This window comes from Hyperolius riggenbachi, chromosome 8 (assembly GCF_040937935.1).
Source record: "Hyperolius riggenbachi isolate aHypRig1 chromosome 8, aHypRig1.pri, whole genome shotgun sequence".
NCBI classification, from domain to species: Eukaryota; Metazoa; Chordata; class Amphibia; order Anura; family Hyperoliidae; genus Hyperolius; species Hyperolius riggenbachi.
The window spans coordinates 149,698,214-149,718,717 of NC_090653.1; the positions used below are offsets into that span (position 1 = coordinate 149,698,214).

Here is a 20,504-nt window from a genome sequence, read left to right on the forward strand (position 1 = left end):
CATGTGGTATGTATGGGTGACTTTAATTGCACGATGAATGATGAGATGGATAGATTTCCATGCACCTATGGCAGACGAACTCAAAGGCCCACACCACTGGCTGAGTGGTCGAGGTCTCTTGACTGGTTCGACGGGTGGCGAGTTTTTCATCCAAATTCTTGTGAATTCTCCTGTTATGCGCCTGCTCGGAAATCATTATCTCGTATTGACCTGGCGCTGGTTAATACTGAAGCACTACGTCTGCTAAGAACTATTGAATACTTAAATAGAGGAATTTCAGACCATTCCCCTTTATTGATATCTTTATTTATGTCACAAGACAATGTGCGACCAACATGGAAGTTAAATCCCTTTTGGTTAAGTCTTTTTCCGCAACCAGATCGTACAATAGAACAAATCACTAACTACTTTTCTGTAAATACTAGCACCAGCGCTGGGCCAATAGTGTGGGATGCATTCAAGTGTTATCTGAGGGGGTGCATACATTCTACAATTTCTTATATTAAAGGGAAGGTTCAGGGAGGGGATTCAAAAAATAAAAATAAATTTCCACTTACCTGGGGCTTCCTCCAGCCCGTGGCAGGCAGGAGGTGCCCTCGCCGCCGCTCCGCAGGCTCCCGGTGGTCTCCGGTGCCCGACCCGACCTGGCCAGGCCGGCTGCCAGGTCGGGCTCCTCTGCGCTCCATTTCCTGGGACTTCTGCGTCCCACGACGGCGCGCTGACGTCATCGGACGTCCGCCGGGCTGTACTGCGCATGCGCAGTAGTTCTGCGCATGCGCAGTACAGCCCGGCGGACGTCCGATGACGTCAGCGCGCCGTCGTGGGACGCAGAAGTCCCAGGAAATGGAGCGCAGAGGAGCCCGACCTGGCAGCCGGCCTGGCCAGGTCGGGTCGGGCACCGGAGACCACCGGGAGCCTGCGGAGCGGCAGCGAGGGCACCTCCTGCCTGCCACGGGCTGGAGGAAGCCCCAGGTAAGTGGAAATTTATTTTTATTTTTTGAATCCCCTCCCTGAACCTTCCCTTTAAGAGGGAAACCAGTGCAAAAGAGAATGATTTATCTCAGAAATGCTCTGAATTGGAACAAGCCTACGGTATATTAATAATCCGTCGGATCAGTCTAGAAGAGCTTGGCTGCTAGCACAGCGTGAATTAAATATTTTTTTGAATCATAAATCTAAACAGAAAATATTTTTCACAAGGCAGAATTACTTTGAGAATGGGAATTTTACTGGTCGTCTGCTAGCTCAAATGGCTCATGGCCATAGAGAATCTGCAACGATCACTAATATTCAAAAACAGGATGGGTGCCTGGTCCGGACCACTCCAGACATTTTGGAAGCCTTTACTCAATTCTACGAAAATCTATATACCTCACAGATAAATACATGTACTGAGGATATTAAAACATATTTAGCTGACTGCCAATTCCCTTGTCTATCCGAGGAGCAAGTTAGAGCTCTAGATGCTCCCTTTACTTTAGATGAGATAGACATAGCTATTACTTCCCTACAATCAAATAAGGCCCCAGGCCCTGACGGATTCCCAGTGGATCTATATAAAAGATATAGAGAACACTTAACATCAGAACTTTTTAGCCTATTCTCTTCAATTAGCTCGTCCTGGGAAATACCAGATAGTTGGAATGAGGCTACTATAATAGTCTTATTGAAACCAGGTAAAGACTCACTTTAATGTGGGTCATACAGACCGATATCATTATTAAATTCAGACTATAAGATTTTTTACAAAACTTCTCACAAATAGGTTACATAAATGTATTCTAGATATAGTTCATCCAGATCAAACTGGATTTATGCCAGGAAAAAGCACCTCAATAAATATAAGACGCACTCTGGTTCACTCTCAAATCCAACATAATGTAACAGGTGATAGGGCCTTGGTGTCATTAGACACTATGAAAGCATTCGATTCCATAGAGTGGGATTTCCTATTTGTATGTCTGGAGAGGTTTGGATTCGGCCCCAAATTTGTGGGCTGGGTGAGGACCTTATATAGGACCCCAAAGGCTAGAATTAGCATTAATGGACAGGTATCAAAATATTTTACTCTACAACGCGGAACCCGTCAAGGGTGTCCCCTTTCCCCGTATTTATTCTCCCTGGCTATTGAAGCTCTAGCAATAAAAGTAAGGTCGTCCCAGTTACTGCGTGGTCTAACACTAGGCTCCCGTACAGATATCATTGGCCTATATGCTGATGATGTCATACTATATTTGGAGGATACATGTTCTTCCTTACGTGGAGCTATGTCTCTTATTAATACTTTTAGCTTATATTCTGGACTACGTACTAACTGGGACAAGTCGTGTATTATGCCCTTGGATAAAGAAACTATCAGCCTCTCACCTAACGAATGTCCTTTGCAAGTTGTGAACCAGTTTAGATACCTTGGAATTATTATCACTAAATCAGCTTCTGAATTCTACAAGGCCAATATACTTCCATTAATACAGGAATTATTTGATAAATGTAAAATGTGGGGTAAATTACCTCTAGCAGTAATAGGCCGAGTAAATATCCTTAAAATGATATCCCTCCCAAAAATTTCATATATTATGCAACATTCTGCGATCCCGATTAAAAAGTCCTTTTTTACCAAACTAAATAGTATAATATCCACATTTATCTGGGCAGGCAAGAGAGCTAAAATAAGGTTACAATTACTCACGAGACCCATAGATGAAGGAGGGCTGGGTCTCCCAGATTTCTATCTTTATTACATAGCAGGCCAACTTAGGTATCTACAATCACGGATGCCGGACCAGACCCCTATCCCATCAGAAGCTTTTCTGGCAGAATATGCTCCCAATAAAAATCTATTTACATTGCTGGAATCAGGTTCAAAAGGGACCACCCACACTCTTACTCCTCTACATAAACTTGCTTTACAGATATGGAGAGGCAGTAAGAGAATATATAAATATAAGGAAATCCCTCCTGAAACCCCACTCTGGTCGAATCCTTCACTTACACACTTATTATCTCTCCCTGACTCTACATTTTGGAAAACCAGGGGTGTATCCACCTTGGCTCATGTGATCTCTAGTAATCAAAATATATTATCCATGACAGAAATTACTCGAATGTATCAGGTACCCAGCTCTGCACTGCTTAGAACTTTTCAACTTAGGCATGCTCTTAAAGCACAATTTGGTAAATTACCCATACCGATCTCAGACTATCCACTAATAGGTGTCCTTAGGACACAAGGCGCCCAGGGACTACTTTCTTACCTTTATACTCACCTCTTAAACGCCAAGTCAGATTGCCAAACAATTCCAGGGATAGCCAAGTGGGAACTAGGTGGTATAGCAGTTGAAGAGGAAGAATGGGATGATTTTTTTCTATCGGTCAGATTGTCCTCTGCAGCTGCTCACAACCGATTGATTCAACTTTATATATTGCATCAAGCCTATTGGTCTCCTGTCTCAATGTATAATAAAAAACTCAGGGACAATGATAACTGTCCGAAATGTGATAGCACTAAAGCAGATTTTGTCCATTTAATCTGGTCAGGCCCAGTAATAGTGGACTTTTGGAATCAAGTTATTGATATCTTGTCCTCTTTCTGTAATGTCCCACTTACAATATCTCCTAAGCTTTGTCTATTTGGTTTGATGGACGAAATAGAAGGTCAACACCACCATCGGATATTTCTTCGAGAGTCTTTATTTCTTGCAAGAAAAACAATAGTCTTAAAATGGCTTGCCCCTGAAATACCACAGATATCACATTGGAAGTCTTTAATTTTAGAAACCATCCAATTTGAAAAGGTGCTATATTCACACCGAAAATGTCCTAATAAGTTTGAAAAGGTGTGGAATAACTGGCTGGAGTCTCGGAGCACGGTCCAATTGTAGATATATGATAACAGTTCCGTCCATATATCTATTCGGAAATATTACCCCAAGGTACCAAAACCGGAATATATACCCTCTACACCATACCTCCATGTTTTGTTTTGTTTTGTGTTTGGTTTGGTTAAGGTTAATTCGTTGCTCTTATTTGATGCTAAGTGCTCTTTAATTCTGCGGTTTTATCAGAAATAGACCAAATCAGTCTAAAAAAGAATATCACACATTTTATTTTGTATCATATATTTGAGTTAAACACGTAATTAGCAGTGACAGACAATATTATATGTCCTATATAAGGGACGAATATGACTATTGTATACTCAGCTGATTCGTTATTCGTATATTTTCTAATATCTGCATTAATATTTTACTGATACCGTGTATTATGTGGTCGCTGTGATATATATTTTGTACATGTTTTTCTTTAATAAAACGAATTTAAAAAAAAAAAAATGTAACATAACAATATAGCACATATAGAATCGGGGGGGGGGGGGGAGAGGGGGTGAGAGGGGGGGGAGTGGGAGGAGAAAGAGGGAGGGGAAAAATTATCGGGGAGTCAAGTGTCACGTGAGGGGAGGGAGGCGCTCTGGGGGGATGCCGTTGGGGCTTCCCTCCAGACTGCACCCTTAAAAATTTATAGGAGGTTGTGGGATAATTTTTACACAGATTTTCTAGTTAATGGGGGGGGACTGGTGGGGGGTGAGGAGTGTTGATTTGCTATTTTCTTTTTTGTCTTGATAAAAAGGGATTCACCTAAAGAGTGCACTAAAAGGTTGAGGTTAGGCAGTAATAGATGTTATGATTGATTAGATTGAATACAAGAATATAGTATGTTGCACTAAAAGTATATTCTGTATGAAATATAGAGAAAGGCGTGGGGTTGAAGTGTCACCAGAGGAGGGGGGTGCACTCTGGGAGGAGGCCGTGGGGGCCCCCACCCAGACCGCACCTTTAAAGATGTATTGGGGTGGGTGGGGTGATTTTGCACGAGGTTGGTTAAAGGGGAATACTGGGGAGATGTGTGTCATGAGAGGGGAGGGAGGCGTTCTGGGGGGACGCCGTAGGGGCTTCCCTCCAGACCGCATCCTTAAAGATCCATAGGAGGCTGTGGGATGATATTTACACAGATTTTGGGATAATGGGGGGGGGGGGGTGGGGGGGAGGGGTGATGAGGGTTGACTCGCCGATTCTTTTTTTTTTTTTTTTTTTAGTAAAAGGGATTCACTTAAAGAGTTTATTAAGAGGTTGGGGCTAAGAGTTCTAGATGTTGGCATTGATCAGATTGTAATATAAGAATATAGCATACTATACTGAAAGTATACTTAGTGTGAAATATAGAGAATTGTTTGGGATTGAAGTGTCACTGGAGGAGGGAGGTGCACTCTGGGGGGGGGGGCGAAGGGGTCCCCACCCAGACTGCACCTTCAAAGATGTTTAGTTGGTGGGGGGATCTTCGTATGAGGTCTGGGAAAAAAGGGGTGATTGATGTAGAATATAGTGGAGTTTTCAAAAAAAGGAAAGAGATAATTTTTTTTTTTTTACCTTTCCCTCTCTCTTCTGATTCCCTTTTTGTTACGTGCCCCCTTGAATAGGGGTAAGATGGGATTTGGATATGAGAAATTAGAAAGTGTGGTAGATTATGTTTGGGGTACTAAGGGGAGACGCGAGGCCCTTCTCCCTGGACCTGTATATATCTTAAAAACATGTGAAGAGAAATTGGAGTAATGGAGAAGGCAGGGGATAGGAGGGAAATAGAAAGCTCGGGGTGGGGGGGGGGGGGGAAGCCCAGGAGTCCGAGATGATGACTCAACCTCCAGAGGGGCAAGAAGCCCATGAAAAGGGGAGTAGAGAACTTCCCCGTATGAGAATAATTCTCGAGGTTCCCCGAGAGGGGACGAGTGGACGACGTCCACTACAACCTTGGAGGCTGTTGACACAGCCGATTTTAATCTTGTTTCTTGATTCTTTTCTTTTTGTTCTCTTGTTCTCTTTCTGTTTCCCTGCCTCTCCATCTGCCCCCCGGTGCCTTGATGGGGGGACATGGGTACAAGATGAGTTGTGGTACCAAAAGGATAGGATAAGTGGGATTTTAGATGGTGCAACTTAACATGTTTTCCCTCAATGTCCATGGCCTAAATATCCCCGAAAAAAGATCAATACTCCTACAGCAGCTAAACAAATCACAAACTCAGATTGCGTTTTTGCAGGAAACACATCTTAGAGGGGATCAGCACCCCAAGATCACGAATAGGAGATTCCCGGTAGCAATATATAGTAATAACCCAGACGCTAAAAGTAGCGGGGTAGCAATAATGTTTGCGGGTAGTGTAAGGATAGAGGGAATGGAAGTATGTAGGGATCAGCAGGGGAGATACCTGATGGTTAGAGGACTCTTTAACTCACGTAAAATGACCCTGGGGGTGTTATATGCACCAAACTCGGGACAAGTTGGATTTCTGGAACGGTTCCTAGACAAATTTGATGAATTCTCTGAGGGGACAGTGGTGGTCGCAGGAGATTTAAATTTTGCATTGGATCCCTCATTGGATTCCTCCACGGGGAGATCTTCTCTTTCCCTGGGAGCCATTCATAAAGCTAGACAAGCCTTGACTAAACGACAATTAGTTGATATATGGCGCGTTCAGCACCCGACCACTAGGGATTACACCTTTTATTCCTATCCCCACAATTCCTATTCCCGAATAGATTATTTTTTGATTTCGCATAACTTACTCTCGGAAGAAATTAATACTATGATAGACCCCTCCCTGATCTCTGACCACTCCCCCATTAAATTGCAAATTGGGTATGGGAGGGAGAGGTTTGGCCCATGGAACTGGAGATTGAATGACTCCCTTTTAAAAAATGAGGAGATAGCAGGAAAAATAGCGAGAGAAATAAAGTTTTATTTTGAAGAGAACTCTGGGGATGGAATCTCTCCCGTGGTACTGTGGGAGGCGCATAAAGTGGTTATAAGGGGGGCCCTGATAAGGGAGGGTAGTAGACAAAAAAAAGAACGGGAAAGAGAGATCAGGACTTGTCTGGCAGATATTGAAAGATTGGAGTCCTTACATAAGAGCTCGCTGGCCGGAGATAAATTAGAAGAACTAACCTCGAAAAAAGAGAGGCTTAAGAATATTTTATTCTCAAAGGCTAAGTATGCGATTTCCAGATGTAAAAGGAACTTCTACGAGTTCGGAAATAAGGGGGGAAGACTATTAGCTAGAACATTAAAGCAGCAACAGAGATCCAACTATGTCCCGTTTTTGTGTGACTCACAGGGTCAGAAGCACTATAGAAACGAGTCCCTCACTCGTATGTTTGGCACCTTTTATGAGAGGTTATATAACATAGAAGAGGACCCCATGGGGGACAGGGGGAGAATGGAGGAGTATGTGGCAGCTTCGGGCATGGGTAGATTAGACCCCCTGGATATAAGTAGCATGGAGGAAAGGATAACATTGGAGGAACTCTCTGAGGCGGTGGGGCAAATGTCAGGGGGGAAAGCACCGGGACCTGATGGCTTCTCGCTGGAATATTATAGAAAGTACAAGGACATTCTTGCTCCTTTTTGGTTGAGGGCTCTAAATGCCTTAAGTGGAGAAAACGGGGGTCATGGGCGACTTGGACGGGATTCTTTGGTATCACACATCTCCGTAATATTGAAGGAGGGGAAGGATCCCGCCTCCTGTACAGGATATAGGCCCATATCATTGCTTAATATAGATTTAAAGGTGTTTGCAAAAGTCCTGGCAAACAGAATGGCAGGGTGTATGAAGGACCTGGTGCATTTTGACCAAGTGGGGTTTATACAGGGGAGAGAGGCTCGGGACAATACAATTCGATCGGTGGATATCATTCAGTGGGCTGGATCCTCACCTGGCCCTGTGGTGCTGCTATCAACAGACGCGGAAAAAGCGTTTGACAGGGTCAGGTGGGGATTCATTGAGGTAGTATTAAGACACATAGGTTTGGGCGAAAATATGCGTTCCTGGGTTATGGCAATGTATAGAGATCTGTCGGCTAAGATCAAAGTGAATGGGACACTTTCCTCCCCCATTGAAATAAAGAATGGCACCCGTCAAGGCTGCCCCCTCTCCCCCCTGATATTTGCCCTTACATTGGAGCCATTTTTAAGAACTGTTAGAAAGAACGTAGATGTCTCGGGGTGAAAATAGGGCAGGTAGAGCACAAGGTCGCCGCTTATGCGGATGACCTATTATTTTTTATATCAAAACCTAGACTGACTCTACCTAACCTTCTTAAGACCTTTGATGAATATGGATCAATCTCTAACCTAAAAATAAATTGGGATAAATGTGAGGCCCTGGTTCTTGGTGCAAAAAAGGAAGAGGTAATGGGGATAAAGAAAAATTTTCCTTTTAAGTGGGCTGAAAATTCCCTAAAATATTTGGGTATTAGATTGGCACCAAGTGTATCGGAAATGGCGAAGTTGAATTATATCTCATTATGGAATACTCTCAAGAGAGATTTAGATAGATGGAGCAAGCTCCAATTGTCATGGTTTGGGAGGATTAACACTCTGAAGATGAATATCATGCCGAGGTTGCTATATCTCTTCCAGACTCTCCCTGTCCCTCCCCCCAGGGGTTATCTGGACGAGGTAAGTAGAACTTTTATGAGCTTTGTCTGGCGGGCCAAAAAAGCAAGAATAAAACAAACTCTCCTAATGCAACCGAAAAGTAAAGGGGGACTGGCAGTTCCGGATCCACACAGGTATTTCAAAGCTGCAGTTCTCACTAGGATAATCGATTGGAGTAAGAATAAGGATACCAAACAGTGGGTCTCTCTGGAACAAAAGTTCATTGAGGAATCAATTGACGCCACTCCCTGGCTGTCATACTTGCCTAGGTGTCTTTTACCAGCAGGGGCGTTGATTGAATATACACTTAAAATATTTAAAAGATTAAATAAAAAGTTATCACCAGACCCCTCCCCGTTAATGTCGATTCTAGGGAACCAAAAATGTGGACCGGGAACACAAAGTAGGAATTATAAGCAATGGAGAGGGGGGGAAAGATTGCAGATCAGAACACTGATCGCAAACAAATTGTGGAAAAATGAGGAAGAGGTGGCACAGTTGCTGCATGTGGAGAAGGTAGACTCTTGGAGTCTGAACCAGTTTAGACATTTTCTCATGACCCTGGGTACTAGGGAGCAACTATCGAGGGATTTGACACAATTTGAGAAACTCTGTGTGGAAAAGGGACAAACAAAGGGTACGTTGGCAAGAATATACTCGTATTTGGGAGAGGGAGTGGATGGGACACGGGTATACAAGGAAAGCTGGGAGAGAGACCTGGGTAAAGAACTGACTATAGCTCAATGGAACAGGGTAATTAAAATGTCATGTGGTGCATCAGTATCAACAAGGTTGCAGGAATCAGGCTATAAGATAATGACACGTTGGTATTATACCCCTGCGAAACTTAATAAGATCTGTGGTGCTGATCCCCTTTGCTGGAGATGTGGGGAGGAAAGGGGGGAACTTTTTCACATACTATGGAGCTGTAGAAAATTATATCCCTTCTGGAAGGGGGTTAGGTATTATATATCTAAGTTGGCCGGGATCCCAGTTTCGGAGGATGCAAGCGTCTATCTTCTGCACCTCAATAGTGGAGGTCAAAAAAAATACAGAGGTTCTTTAGGAATGCACATGATAAATGCGGCAAGGATCGTAATATGTAGAAAATGGAGATCACAGATAGTCCCAACCATGCAGGAATGGCTGAATGAGATAAACCAGACACAGAGAATGGAGGAGCTCTCTAGTATAATCTATGGGAGAGAGGAGGGGAGTTGGGATAGATGGATAGAATTTAAGAGCTCGGCAGAATATCAGGGACTCGGGGTGAGAGGGATGGAAGTAATTAATGGTCATCTGGACATTGATGGGGAACAATGAGTTGGTTTAACTGAATAATAAAGGAGAGGGGTACCAACCTTTAAGTACTGGGTCAGGGAGACAGGAACCTTAATCTTTCTTTTCTTTTTCCTCTAGTTTTTTTCTTTTTCGCTTGTATTTACTTTTTCTGGTGGTTGCTCCGTGTTTTGATTCTCTCTCCTAACAGGGTGCCCAGGATGGTACTATCCCCCCCCCCTTTTTTTTTCTGCCACGCCCACCCGAGAGAGTTTGGTCTTAGCAGTGGTATATGGTAGAGCTCGGCCCCTCGTAAAAAGAGAGGGTACAGTGGAGAAGGGCCAAACGTGGGGAGTGGTGGGCGGTGGGTGGAGTGGGGAGGGAATGCTAATTGAGATCGGGGGGTTATCCCCAGGTAGGGGGGAGAGTCAGATATATGGAGCTAACATATTTAGGTGTCTGCAATTTGATTGTATTGATAAATTTTAAAAATTCTTGATAAAATAAAGAATATGAAAAAAAAAGAAAATCTGTGGTGTGAGTTTAAAGTGGACCCAAACTAAAAATACAAGATTTCAGAAATAAAATCTATTTTCTAAATTATAATAATAAATAGCAGCCTTTTTTCAGCTGTATGATGACAAATATAAAATATTTTACATTGAATGGAGGAACCCCTCCCTTCCTTTCATTTTGCCGGGACAGAAACCGGCAAACTGGTGAGTAGCAGGTGTCTGGCAAAGGAGGAATTGCTAATGGCTGCCACCTGTATAATCCTAGTTATAAAAGAGAAGGGTGAAATGCATGCACTGAAATTAGTGCTGGGCGTAATGGAAAAAACTACGCTTACGGATCATTACGCGTAATTTTACGCTATTACGGAATTACGCTTACGGCGTAGACATTTATCTACGGTTCATGTCTGTAATTACGCATGGCCCTTACGCAATTACGCGTAAGAATACCGTAATGCAGGTTGTTACGTTATTGCCTTACGCATAATTTCCTACTAGCGGTTAATGCGTAAGGCAATGCTCCCAAGCGGAAAAGTTGACGCATGGATCAATGTTAGGTAGCCGCCGACTTTAAGGGTTAATAGCAAAGCCCCCTTAAGTGCTAAGAGCCTCAAATTTTGAGAATATATTAAGGAGATCAGAAGGAATAAGAGGAAAAATTTTTTTTTCAAAAAGACCTTATAGTTTTTGAGAAAATCGATGTTAAAGTTTCAAAGGAAAAATATATACAGTTAAAAACCCGCCGACTTTAACGGTTAATAGCAAAGCCTGCTTAAAATTTAGGAACACCAAATTCCCAGGGTATATTAAGGGGATCAGTGGGAATAAGAGGAAATTTTTTTTTTTCAAAAAGACCTTATAGTTTTTGAGAAAATCGATTTTTAAGTTTCAAGGGCAAAATGTCTTTTAAATGCGGAAAATGTCAGTTTTTTTTTTGCACAGGTAACAATAGTGTATTATTTTCATAGATTCCCTCAAGTGGGAAGAGTTTTACTTACTTCGTTCTGATTGTGGGAAATATAAAAAAAAACGACGTGGGGTCCCCCCTCCCAGACCTCTTTAACCCCTTGTCCCCCATGCAGGCTGGGATAGCCAGAATGCGGAGCACCGGCCGCGTGGGGCTCCGCACCCTGACTATACCAGCCCGCATGGTCCATGGATTGGGGGGTCTCGAAAGGGGAGGGGCAGCCAAGCTTTCCCCTCCCCCTCCGAGCCCTTGTCCAATCCAAGGACAAGGGGCTCTTCTCCACCTCCGATGGGCGGTGGAGGTCGCGATTTCCTGGGGGGGGGGGTTCATGGTGGCATCTGGGAGTCCCCTTTAAAAAGGGGTCCCCCAGATGCCCACCCCCCCTCCCAGGAGAAATGAGTATAGGGGTACTTGTACCTCTTACCCATTTCCTTTAAGAGTTAAAAGTAAATAAACACACAAACACTTAGAAAAAGTATTTTAATTGAACAAAAAACATAACCACGAAAAAAGTCCTTTAATATTCTTAATTAACCATTAATACTTACCTGTCCCTTTAAATAAATGATCCCTCGCAATAGCCTCGGAAATGTTCTATCAGTTACAATATAACAAAGTTATTACAATGTAACAACTTTGTTACATTGTAACTACGCCGCACCCGACGTCACTCGCCGCTCAGCCGCCGCATACACTTACGCGTCCTTGCATACACTTACGCGTCCTTGTGATTTGAAGGAACCCCATTGGTCTGCTAAGGACCAATGGGGCTCCTTGGAGCCCAAATTCAAAGATGTGTTTGTGTGTTTATTTACTTTTAACTCTTAAAGGAAATGGGTAAGAGGTACAAGTACCCCTATACTCATTTCTCCTGGGAGGGGGGGTGGGCATCTGGGGGACCCCTTTTTAAAGGGGACTCCCAGATGCCACCATGAAACCCCCCCCCCAGGAAATCGCGGCCTCCACCTCCACCGCCCATCGAAGGTGGAGAAGAGCCCCTTGTCCTTGGATTGGACAAGGCTCGGAGGGGGAGGGGAAAGCTTGGCTGCCCCTCCCCTTCTGAGACCCCCCCAATCCATGGACCATGCGGGCTGGTATAGTCAGGGTGCGGAGCCCCACGTGGCCGGTGCTCCGCATTCTGGCTATCCCAGCCTGCATGGGGGACAAGGGGTTAAAGAGGTCTGGGAGGGGGGACCCCACGTCGTTTTTTTTTATATTTCCCACACTCAGAACGAAGTAAGTAAAACTCTTCCCACTTGGGGGAATCTATGAAAATAATACACTATTGTTACCTGTGCAAAAAAACCTGACATTTTCCGCATTTAAAAGACATTTTTGCCCTTGAAACTTAAAAATCGATTTTCTCAAAAACTATAAGGTCTTTTTGAAAAAAAAATTTTCCTCTTATTCCCACTGATCCCCTTAATATACCCTGGGAATTTGGTGTTCCTAAATTTTAAGCAGGCTTTGCTATTAACCGTTAAAGTCGGCGGGGTTTTAACTGTATATATTTTTCCTTTGAAACTTTAACATTGATTTTCTCAAAAACTATAAGGTCTTTTTAAAAAAATTTTTTTCCTCTTATTCCTTCTGATCTCCTTAATATATTCTCCAAATTTGAGGCTCTTAGCACTTAAAGGGGGCTTTGCTATTAACCCTTAAAGTCGGCGGGTTTTTTATATTATACGGGAGCGTAATATTACGCGATTACGGCAGACTGTGTAATTTCAATAGGAGATTACTGTCTTACGCGTAATTTGTTACTCGTAATAACGTAACCTACGGTCTACGCGTAATTAATTACGTGTAATACCGTAACCTTACACGTAACGCTTACGGTGCATTTGTAGTGAATTACGATGCGTAATTACGCTAATGCGTAATTTCGGCCCAGCACTGACTGAAATGCTCATAGGCTTGAAGGAGTGTTTATTTATCTTTGTATGTGTCAGAGTGGTGCAACTAAATATTTTGAATTAAAAAAATGTTTGGTTTGGGTCCGCTTTAAGAGAGCTGTCCATGCTTGTAAGCCATCAAACCTAAATGAACTAGAGATGTTTTGTAAAGAGGAATGGTCCAAAATACCTTAAACCAGAATCCAGACTCTCATTGCAACCTACAGGAAGCGTTAGGAGGCTGTAATTTCTGCAAAAGGAGGATCTATTAAATTTTGTTTTCATTTCTTTTTTGTGGTGCTCAAATTTATGCACCTGCCTAATTTTGTTTACACAATTATTGCACACTTTCTGTAAATCCAATAAACTTCATTTCACTTCTCAAATATAACTGTGTGTGTCTCCTAACAGGGGTCCCCAACCTTTTCTGGCCCAGGAACCACTTTCTGACCAGGGGGGGGGGGGGGGGGAGTGGCATTGCACGCGACCTAGTGGAGAGTGTCGTGCGCAGCGGGTCACGGGGGGGGGGGGGGGAGGGAGGGGGTGCTGGGGGGGGGGGGGGCGGCATAGCTAGCATAGTTGCCTCAGTATAGGGAGTATCAGGGGCGTAGCAATAGGGGGTGCAGAGGTAGCGACCGCATCGGGGCCCTTGGGCCAGAGGGGCCCTGAAGGGCCCTCTCTCAACTACAGTATTAGCTCTCTATTGGTCCTGTGCTCATAAAAATCACTTCTAAAGATACTTTGAATAGTGGTAATCATTAACAAACTGCTCCCCATCCCATTCTAGCACCTCTGACACTGTAGTTGCCATTGGCAGGTTTTGGTGCGCCGTATTAATTGTTCTGTATAGAGTGCTTGGGGGGGCCCCCATTGTAAAACTTGCATCGGGGCCCACAGCTCCTTAGCTACGCCACTGGGGAGTATAGTTGCCCCAGTGTGGCTAGTATAGTTTCCCCAGTATAGCTAGTATCGTGCCCCAATATAGCTTGCATAGTGTCCCAGTATAGCTAGTATAGTGTCCCAGTATAGCTAGTATAGTGTCCCAGTATAGCTAGTATAGTGACCAGTATAGCTAGTATAGTCCCAGTATGGGTAGGTAGTGTCCCAGTATAGCTAGTATAGTGCCCAGTATAGCTAATATAGTGTCCAGTATGGGTAGGTAGTGCCCCAGTATAGATACTAAAGTGCCAAGTATAGCTAGTATAGTGCCCAGTATGGCTAGTATAGTGCCCAGTATGGCTAGTATAGTGCCCAGTATGGGTAGGTAGTGCCCCAGTATAGCTAGTATAGTGCCCAGTATAGTTAGTATAGTGCCCAGTATGGGTAGGTAGTGCCCCAGTATAATGCCCAGTATAGCTAGTATAGTGCCCAGTATATAGCTAGTATAGTGCCCAGTATATAGCTAGTATAGTGCCCAGTATACAGCTAGTATAGTGCCCAGTATACAGCTAGTATAGTGCCCAGTAAATAGCTAGTATAGTGCCCAGTATAGCGCCCTAGTATGGGTAGGTGGTGCCCCCCCACTGCGGCCGCCGCTCCTGTTACCTTATGAGCGGGCGGCCGCTTCCTTTCTTATATCCCCCCGTAGCCGCCCTGCTTCCTTCCCTCCTTACAGCAGCCGCAAGTCGCACTGCTGTAATAGGAGATGCTGCTAAGAGGAGAGCGGCCATTGGGGACTATAAGAAAGGAAGCGGCCACCCGCTCACAAGGTAACAGGAGCAGTGGCTGCGGGAGGGGGGGGGGGTTTGGGTGTTGGGGAGGGGCGAGGTGACAGACCCGCCACGGCCCGGTGGAGAACTGCCAGTGGACCGGCAGTGGGCGATTTACACAGGAAAATCATGACGATTAACAACGTTGCCCAAACTTTCGCATCCCACTATTTATAGATATATATACACACACACACACACATACACACACAAATATGTGAGTATGAATGTATGTATGTATGTATGTATATATATATATATATATATATATATATATATATATATATATATATATATATATACAGGGAGTGAGTGCAGAAATATTAGGCAAATGAGTATTTTGACCACATCATGCTCTTTATACATGTTGTCTTACTCCAAGCTGTATAGGCTCGAAAGCCTACTACCAATTAAGCATATTAGGTGATGTGCATCTCTGTAATGAGAAGGGGTGTGGTCTAATGACATCAACACCCTATATCAGGTGTGCATACAGTGATGTGAAAAACTATTTGCCCCCTTCCTGATTTCTTATTCTTTTGCATGTTTGTCACACTTAAATGTTTCTGCTCATCAAAAACCGTTAACTATTAGTCAAAGATAACATAATTGAACACAACATGCAGTTTTAAATGATGGTTTTTATTATTTAGTGAGAAAAAAAACTCCAAATCTACATGGCCCTGTGTGAAAAAGTGATTGCCCCCCTTGTTAAAAAATAACTTAACTATGGTTTATCACACCTGAGTTCAATTTCTGTAGTCACCCCCAGGCCTGATTACTGCCACACCTGTTTCAATCCAATCAAGAAATCACTTAAATAGGAGCTATCTGACACAGAGAAGTAGACCAAAAGCACCTCAAAAGCTAGACATCATGCCAAGATCCAAAGAAATTCAGGAACAAATGAGAACAAAAGTAATTGAGATCTATCAGTCTGGTAAAGGTTATAAAGCCATTTCTAAAGCTTTGGGACTCCAGCAAACCACAGTGAGAGCCATTATCCACATATGGCAAAAACATGAAACAGTGATGAACCTTCCCAGGAGTGGCCAGCTGACCAAAATTACCAAATCAAAAAAGAGCGCAGAGAAAACTCATCCGAGAGGCCACAAAAGACCTCAGGACAACATCTAAAGAACTGCAGGCCTCACTTGCCTAAATTAAGGTCAGCGTTCACAACTCCACCATAAGAAAGAGACTGGGCAAAAACGGCCTGCATGGCAGATATCCAAGGCGCAAACCACTTTTAAGCAAAAAGAACATTAAGGCTTGTCTCAATTTTGCTAAAAAAACATCTCAATGATTGCCAACACTTTTGGGAAAATACCTTGTGGACCGACGAGACAAAAGTTGAACTTTTTGGAAGGTGCGTGTCCCGTTACATCTGGCGTAGAAGTAACACAGCATTTCAGCAAAAGAACATCATGCCAACAGTAAAATATGGTGGTGGTAGTGTGATGGTCTGAGGTTGTTTTGCTGCTTCAGGACCTGGAAGGCTTGCTGTGATAGATGGAACCATGAATTCTACTGTCTACCAAAAAATCCTGAAGGAGAATGTCCAGCCATCTGTTCGTCAACTCAAGCTGAAGCGATCTTGGGTGCTGCAGCAGGACAATGACCCAAAACACACCAGCAAATCCACCTCTGAATGGCTGAAGAAAAACAAAATGAAGACTTTAGAGTGGCCTAGTCAAAATCCTGACCTGAATCCTATTCATGCTAGAAAACCCTCAAATAAAGCTGAAATACAACAATTCTGCAAAGATGAGTGGGCCAAAATTCCTCCAGAGCGCTGTAAAAGACTCGTTGCAAGTTATCGCAAACGCTTGATTGCAGTTATTGCTGCTAAGGGTGGCCCAACCAGTTATTAATGTAGGTTCAGGGGGGCAATTTCTTTTTCACACAGGGTCATGTAGGTTTTGAGGTTTTTTTCTCACTTTGATGAGCAGAAACATTTAAGTGTGACAAACATGCAAAAGAATAAGAAATCAGGAAGGGGGCAAATAGTTTTTCACATCACTGTAATTATTAGGCAACTTCCTTTCCTTTGGCAAAATAGGTCAAAAGAAGGACTTGACAGGCTCAGAAAAGTCAAAAATAGTGAGATATCTTGCAGAGGGATGCAGTACTCTTAAAATTGCAAAGCTTCTGAAGCGTGATCATCGAACAATCAAGCGTTTCATTTAAAATAGTCAACAGGGTCACAAGAAGCGTGTGGAAAAACCAAGGCGCAAAATAACTGCCCATGAACTGAGAAAAGTCAAGCGTGCAGCTGCCAAGATGCCACTTGCCACCAGTTTGGCCATATTTCAGAGCTGCAACATCACTGGAGTGCCCAAAAGCACAAGGTGTGCAATACTCAGAGACATGGGCAAGGTAAGAAAGGCTGAAAGACGACACTACTGAACAAGACACTCAAGCTGAAACATCAAGACTGGGCCAAGAAATATCTCAAGACTGATTTTTCTAAGGTTTTATGGACTGATGAAATGAGAGTGAGTCTTGATGGGCCAGATGGATGGGCCCGTGGCTGGATTGGTAAAGGGCAGAGAGCTCCAGTCCGACTCAGACGCCAGCAAGGTGGAGGTGGAGTACTGGTTTGGGCTGGTATCATCAAAGATGAGCTTGTGGGGACTTTTCGGGTTGAGGATGGAGTCAAGCTTAACTCCCAGTCCTACTGCCAGTTTCTGGAAGACACCTTCTTCAAGCAGTGGTACAGGAAGAAGTCTACATCCTTCAAGAAAAACATGATTTTCATGCAGGACAATGCTCCATCACACGCGTCCAAGTACTCCACAGCGTGGCTGGCAAGAAAGGGTATAAAAGAAGAAAAACTAATGACATGGCCTCCTTGTTCACCTGATCTGAACCCCATTGAGAACCTGTGGTCCATCATAAAGTGTGAGATGTACAAGGAGGGAAAACGGTACACCTCTCTGAACAGTGTCTGGGAGGCTGTGGTTGCTGCTGCACGCAATGTTGATGGTGAACAGATCAAAACACTGACAGAATCCATGGATGGCAGGCTTTTGAGTGTCCTTGCAAAGAAAGGTGGCTATATTGGTCACTGATTTGTTTTTGTTTTGTTTTTGAATGTCAGAAATGTATATTTGTGAATGTTGAGATGTTATATTGGTTTCACTGGTAAAAATAAATAATTGAAATGGGTATATATTTGTTATCTCATGTTACAGTATACTACAGGTTTTTATTACGTAGTGAAGTATCTGCACTCCAGTCTGGGATTCTCACAGTTTCTCAGCAGCATGTGACTGACAGGCAGCTCCCTTTCCCCATCAGCCTCACAAACTGCATCAGTCTTGTCTGAAACTGAGAGCAGAGAGTGAAGAGTAAACAAAGTACACAGAGCCTGCAGGGACGTGCATAACTTGTATTCATTACAACAGAGGCAGCCCATTCCTCCCTGGATCGACAAAGCTTGACAAAGAAAAGAAGATTAGATATATTACACAGACAGTGCATATAGAAAAGGCTGCAGTAAGCCAGACCACATTAGAACAGGTATAGGAACTTATAGGATAAAAGAAATAAGGCTGAACATTTTGTTACAGAGTCTCTTTAAAGAGGAACTTTAACCTCAGATTGAACTTCATGCCAACTGGTAGCCAATACCGCCTTTCCCCATGAGAAATCTTTACCTTTTCTCAAATAGTGCATCAAGACTGTCTGTGTGGCTAATATTGTGGTGAAACCCCTCCCACAGTGTGATGTCATGACCCTGGCCCTGACAGTTCCTGCCTGTGAGCCTCGTTGCATTGTGGGAAATAACTCCAAGCATACAGTATCTTCCTTTGCTCCATTGCTCCTTTTATTTGTTGCGTTATTTTCATTATAGTTCCTCTTTAAGGCGTACCTGAAGTGGGATAAAAAAGTTAGATACTTACCTCAGTAGAGGTAATACTTACACATGTCATTCGATGTAGTTAGAGTGTGTGTAAATAAATTATGTTACTTGGTAGTAAATATTGTTCAGTGTTTTTCTATTTTAGAGCTGTGTATTAAAAATGCAAACTCTAAAATACATGAAAATCCAAGAAAAGCTATCACTAATGTTCCTTATTAGCTAAATCCTTATCAAAATATCTTGGTTAAATATAGAGAACTAGTTCACATTTCTGCTGGATTTGTTAAACTTGGCTGATGAAAACAAATGTTTGCTCACCTGTGATTTCTCCAGTTAACCAGATAAATAATTGAGTTCATCATTTCTTATTACAGATTTCATCCACCTTCAGTTGTTGGAACCATGGGAAGTGCTGCAGCATCAGCCAAGCTTCTTTCCTTAGATAAAGATCAATGTACTCATGCACTGGCAATTGCAGCCTCACTGGCTGGTGCCCCCATGGCCAATGCTGCCACCCTGGCCAAGCCTTTACACATTGGCAATGCTACAAGGTTGGGCCTTGAAGCTGCTATTCTGGCAGCTAGAGGGATGGAGGCCAATTCCCTCATATTAGATGATATTCCAGGCTGTGCTGGTTTTAGTGCATTTTATGGTGACTACCAGCCTAAATCTCTCCAGCTGCAAGGAGATAGCTATGAGTTTCTGCTTGAGAAGCAAGACATTGCATTCAAGTCTTTTCCAGCTCATCTGGGAATGCACTGGATCGCTGATGCTGCAACTTCAGTCAGAAACAGAATTATTAATATATATGGATCTTTTGAGCCATCCGCCATTCAGTCTATTGTTCTCAAAGTCCCAGTCTCCAAATACATTAACAGGCCCTATCCAAACTCGGAACACGAGGCTCGTCACTCTTTCCAGTTCAATGCTTGTACAGCTCTTCTGGATGGTGAGGTTAACATCAAATCATTTGATGAAGACAAAATATTTCGCCAAGAGCTCCATCTTCTTCTAAGCAAAGTGATGGTTGAGCCTCCTCAAGACAATGAGGCCAACTTTGATAAGATGTACGGTGAAGTGACTTTGCTGCTGAAGAATGGAGATGTGATGACTGGTAAATGTGACACTTTCTACGGTCACTGGAGAAAACCCCTGAGCAGGGAATCTCTGCTTAAGAAATTCCTGACGAATGCCAGACATGCCATCCAAGAAGATCAAATCCAAAAAGTAATACACATGGTGGAAAACCTAGAAAGTGTTACAGACAGCTCCCAGTTACCTGTGCTGCTTCAGTAACAAAGGTGAAAATGTAAACAATCCTACAGTTTGTAATAGATCCTGAAGATGGGCTTTAGAAGTTACATGGACTTTAGGACTTAACATTATTTTATTTATCAGGCATATTGTCAAATCTATCTCAAATAAAGCAGAAACACTCTAGAAAAGGAAACATTCAGAAGAATTACTTTTTTTAAGTAAGCAGATGGGAAAAGGGGAGAAGAAAAATCTTAAAGGCAACCTAAACTGATAAGGATCTGGATTTTTCCTTTTAAAATAATACCAGTTACCTGACTCTCCTGCTGATCCTGTGTCTCTAATACTTTTAGCCACAGCCCCTCAACAAGCATGCAGATCAGGTGCTCAGACTGAAGTCAGACTCGATTAGCTGGATGCTTGTTTCAGGTGTGTGATTCAGCCACTACTGCCACAAAGAGATCAGCAGGGCTGACAAGCAACTGGTATTGTTTAAAAGTAAACATCCATACAGGGGTCTAGTCCTGGAAAAAG

At 43.2% G+C, this 20,504-nt stretch overlaps 1 protein-coding gene across 2 annotated transcripts in view; it reads left to right on the top strand.

Annotated features, from left to right (window-relative positions):
- Positions 1-20,166, top strand: part of LOC137528344 (cis-aconitate decarboxylase-like) — a 39,580-nt gene extending 19,414 nt beyond the window's left edge. For both annotated transcript variants that reach the window (XM_068249622.1, XM_068249623.1), the window contains one exon: positions 19,091-20,166. In XM_068249622.1, the coding sequence (XP_068105723.1) occupies positions 19,091-20,012 (922 nt within the window). In that variant the 3' untranslated portion in view covers positions 20,013-20,166. The remainder of the gene's footprint in view (positions 1-19,090) is intronic.
- The last annotated feature ends 338 nt before the right edge of the window (positions 20,167-20,504 follow it).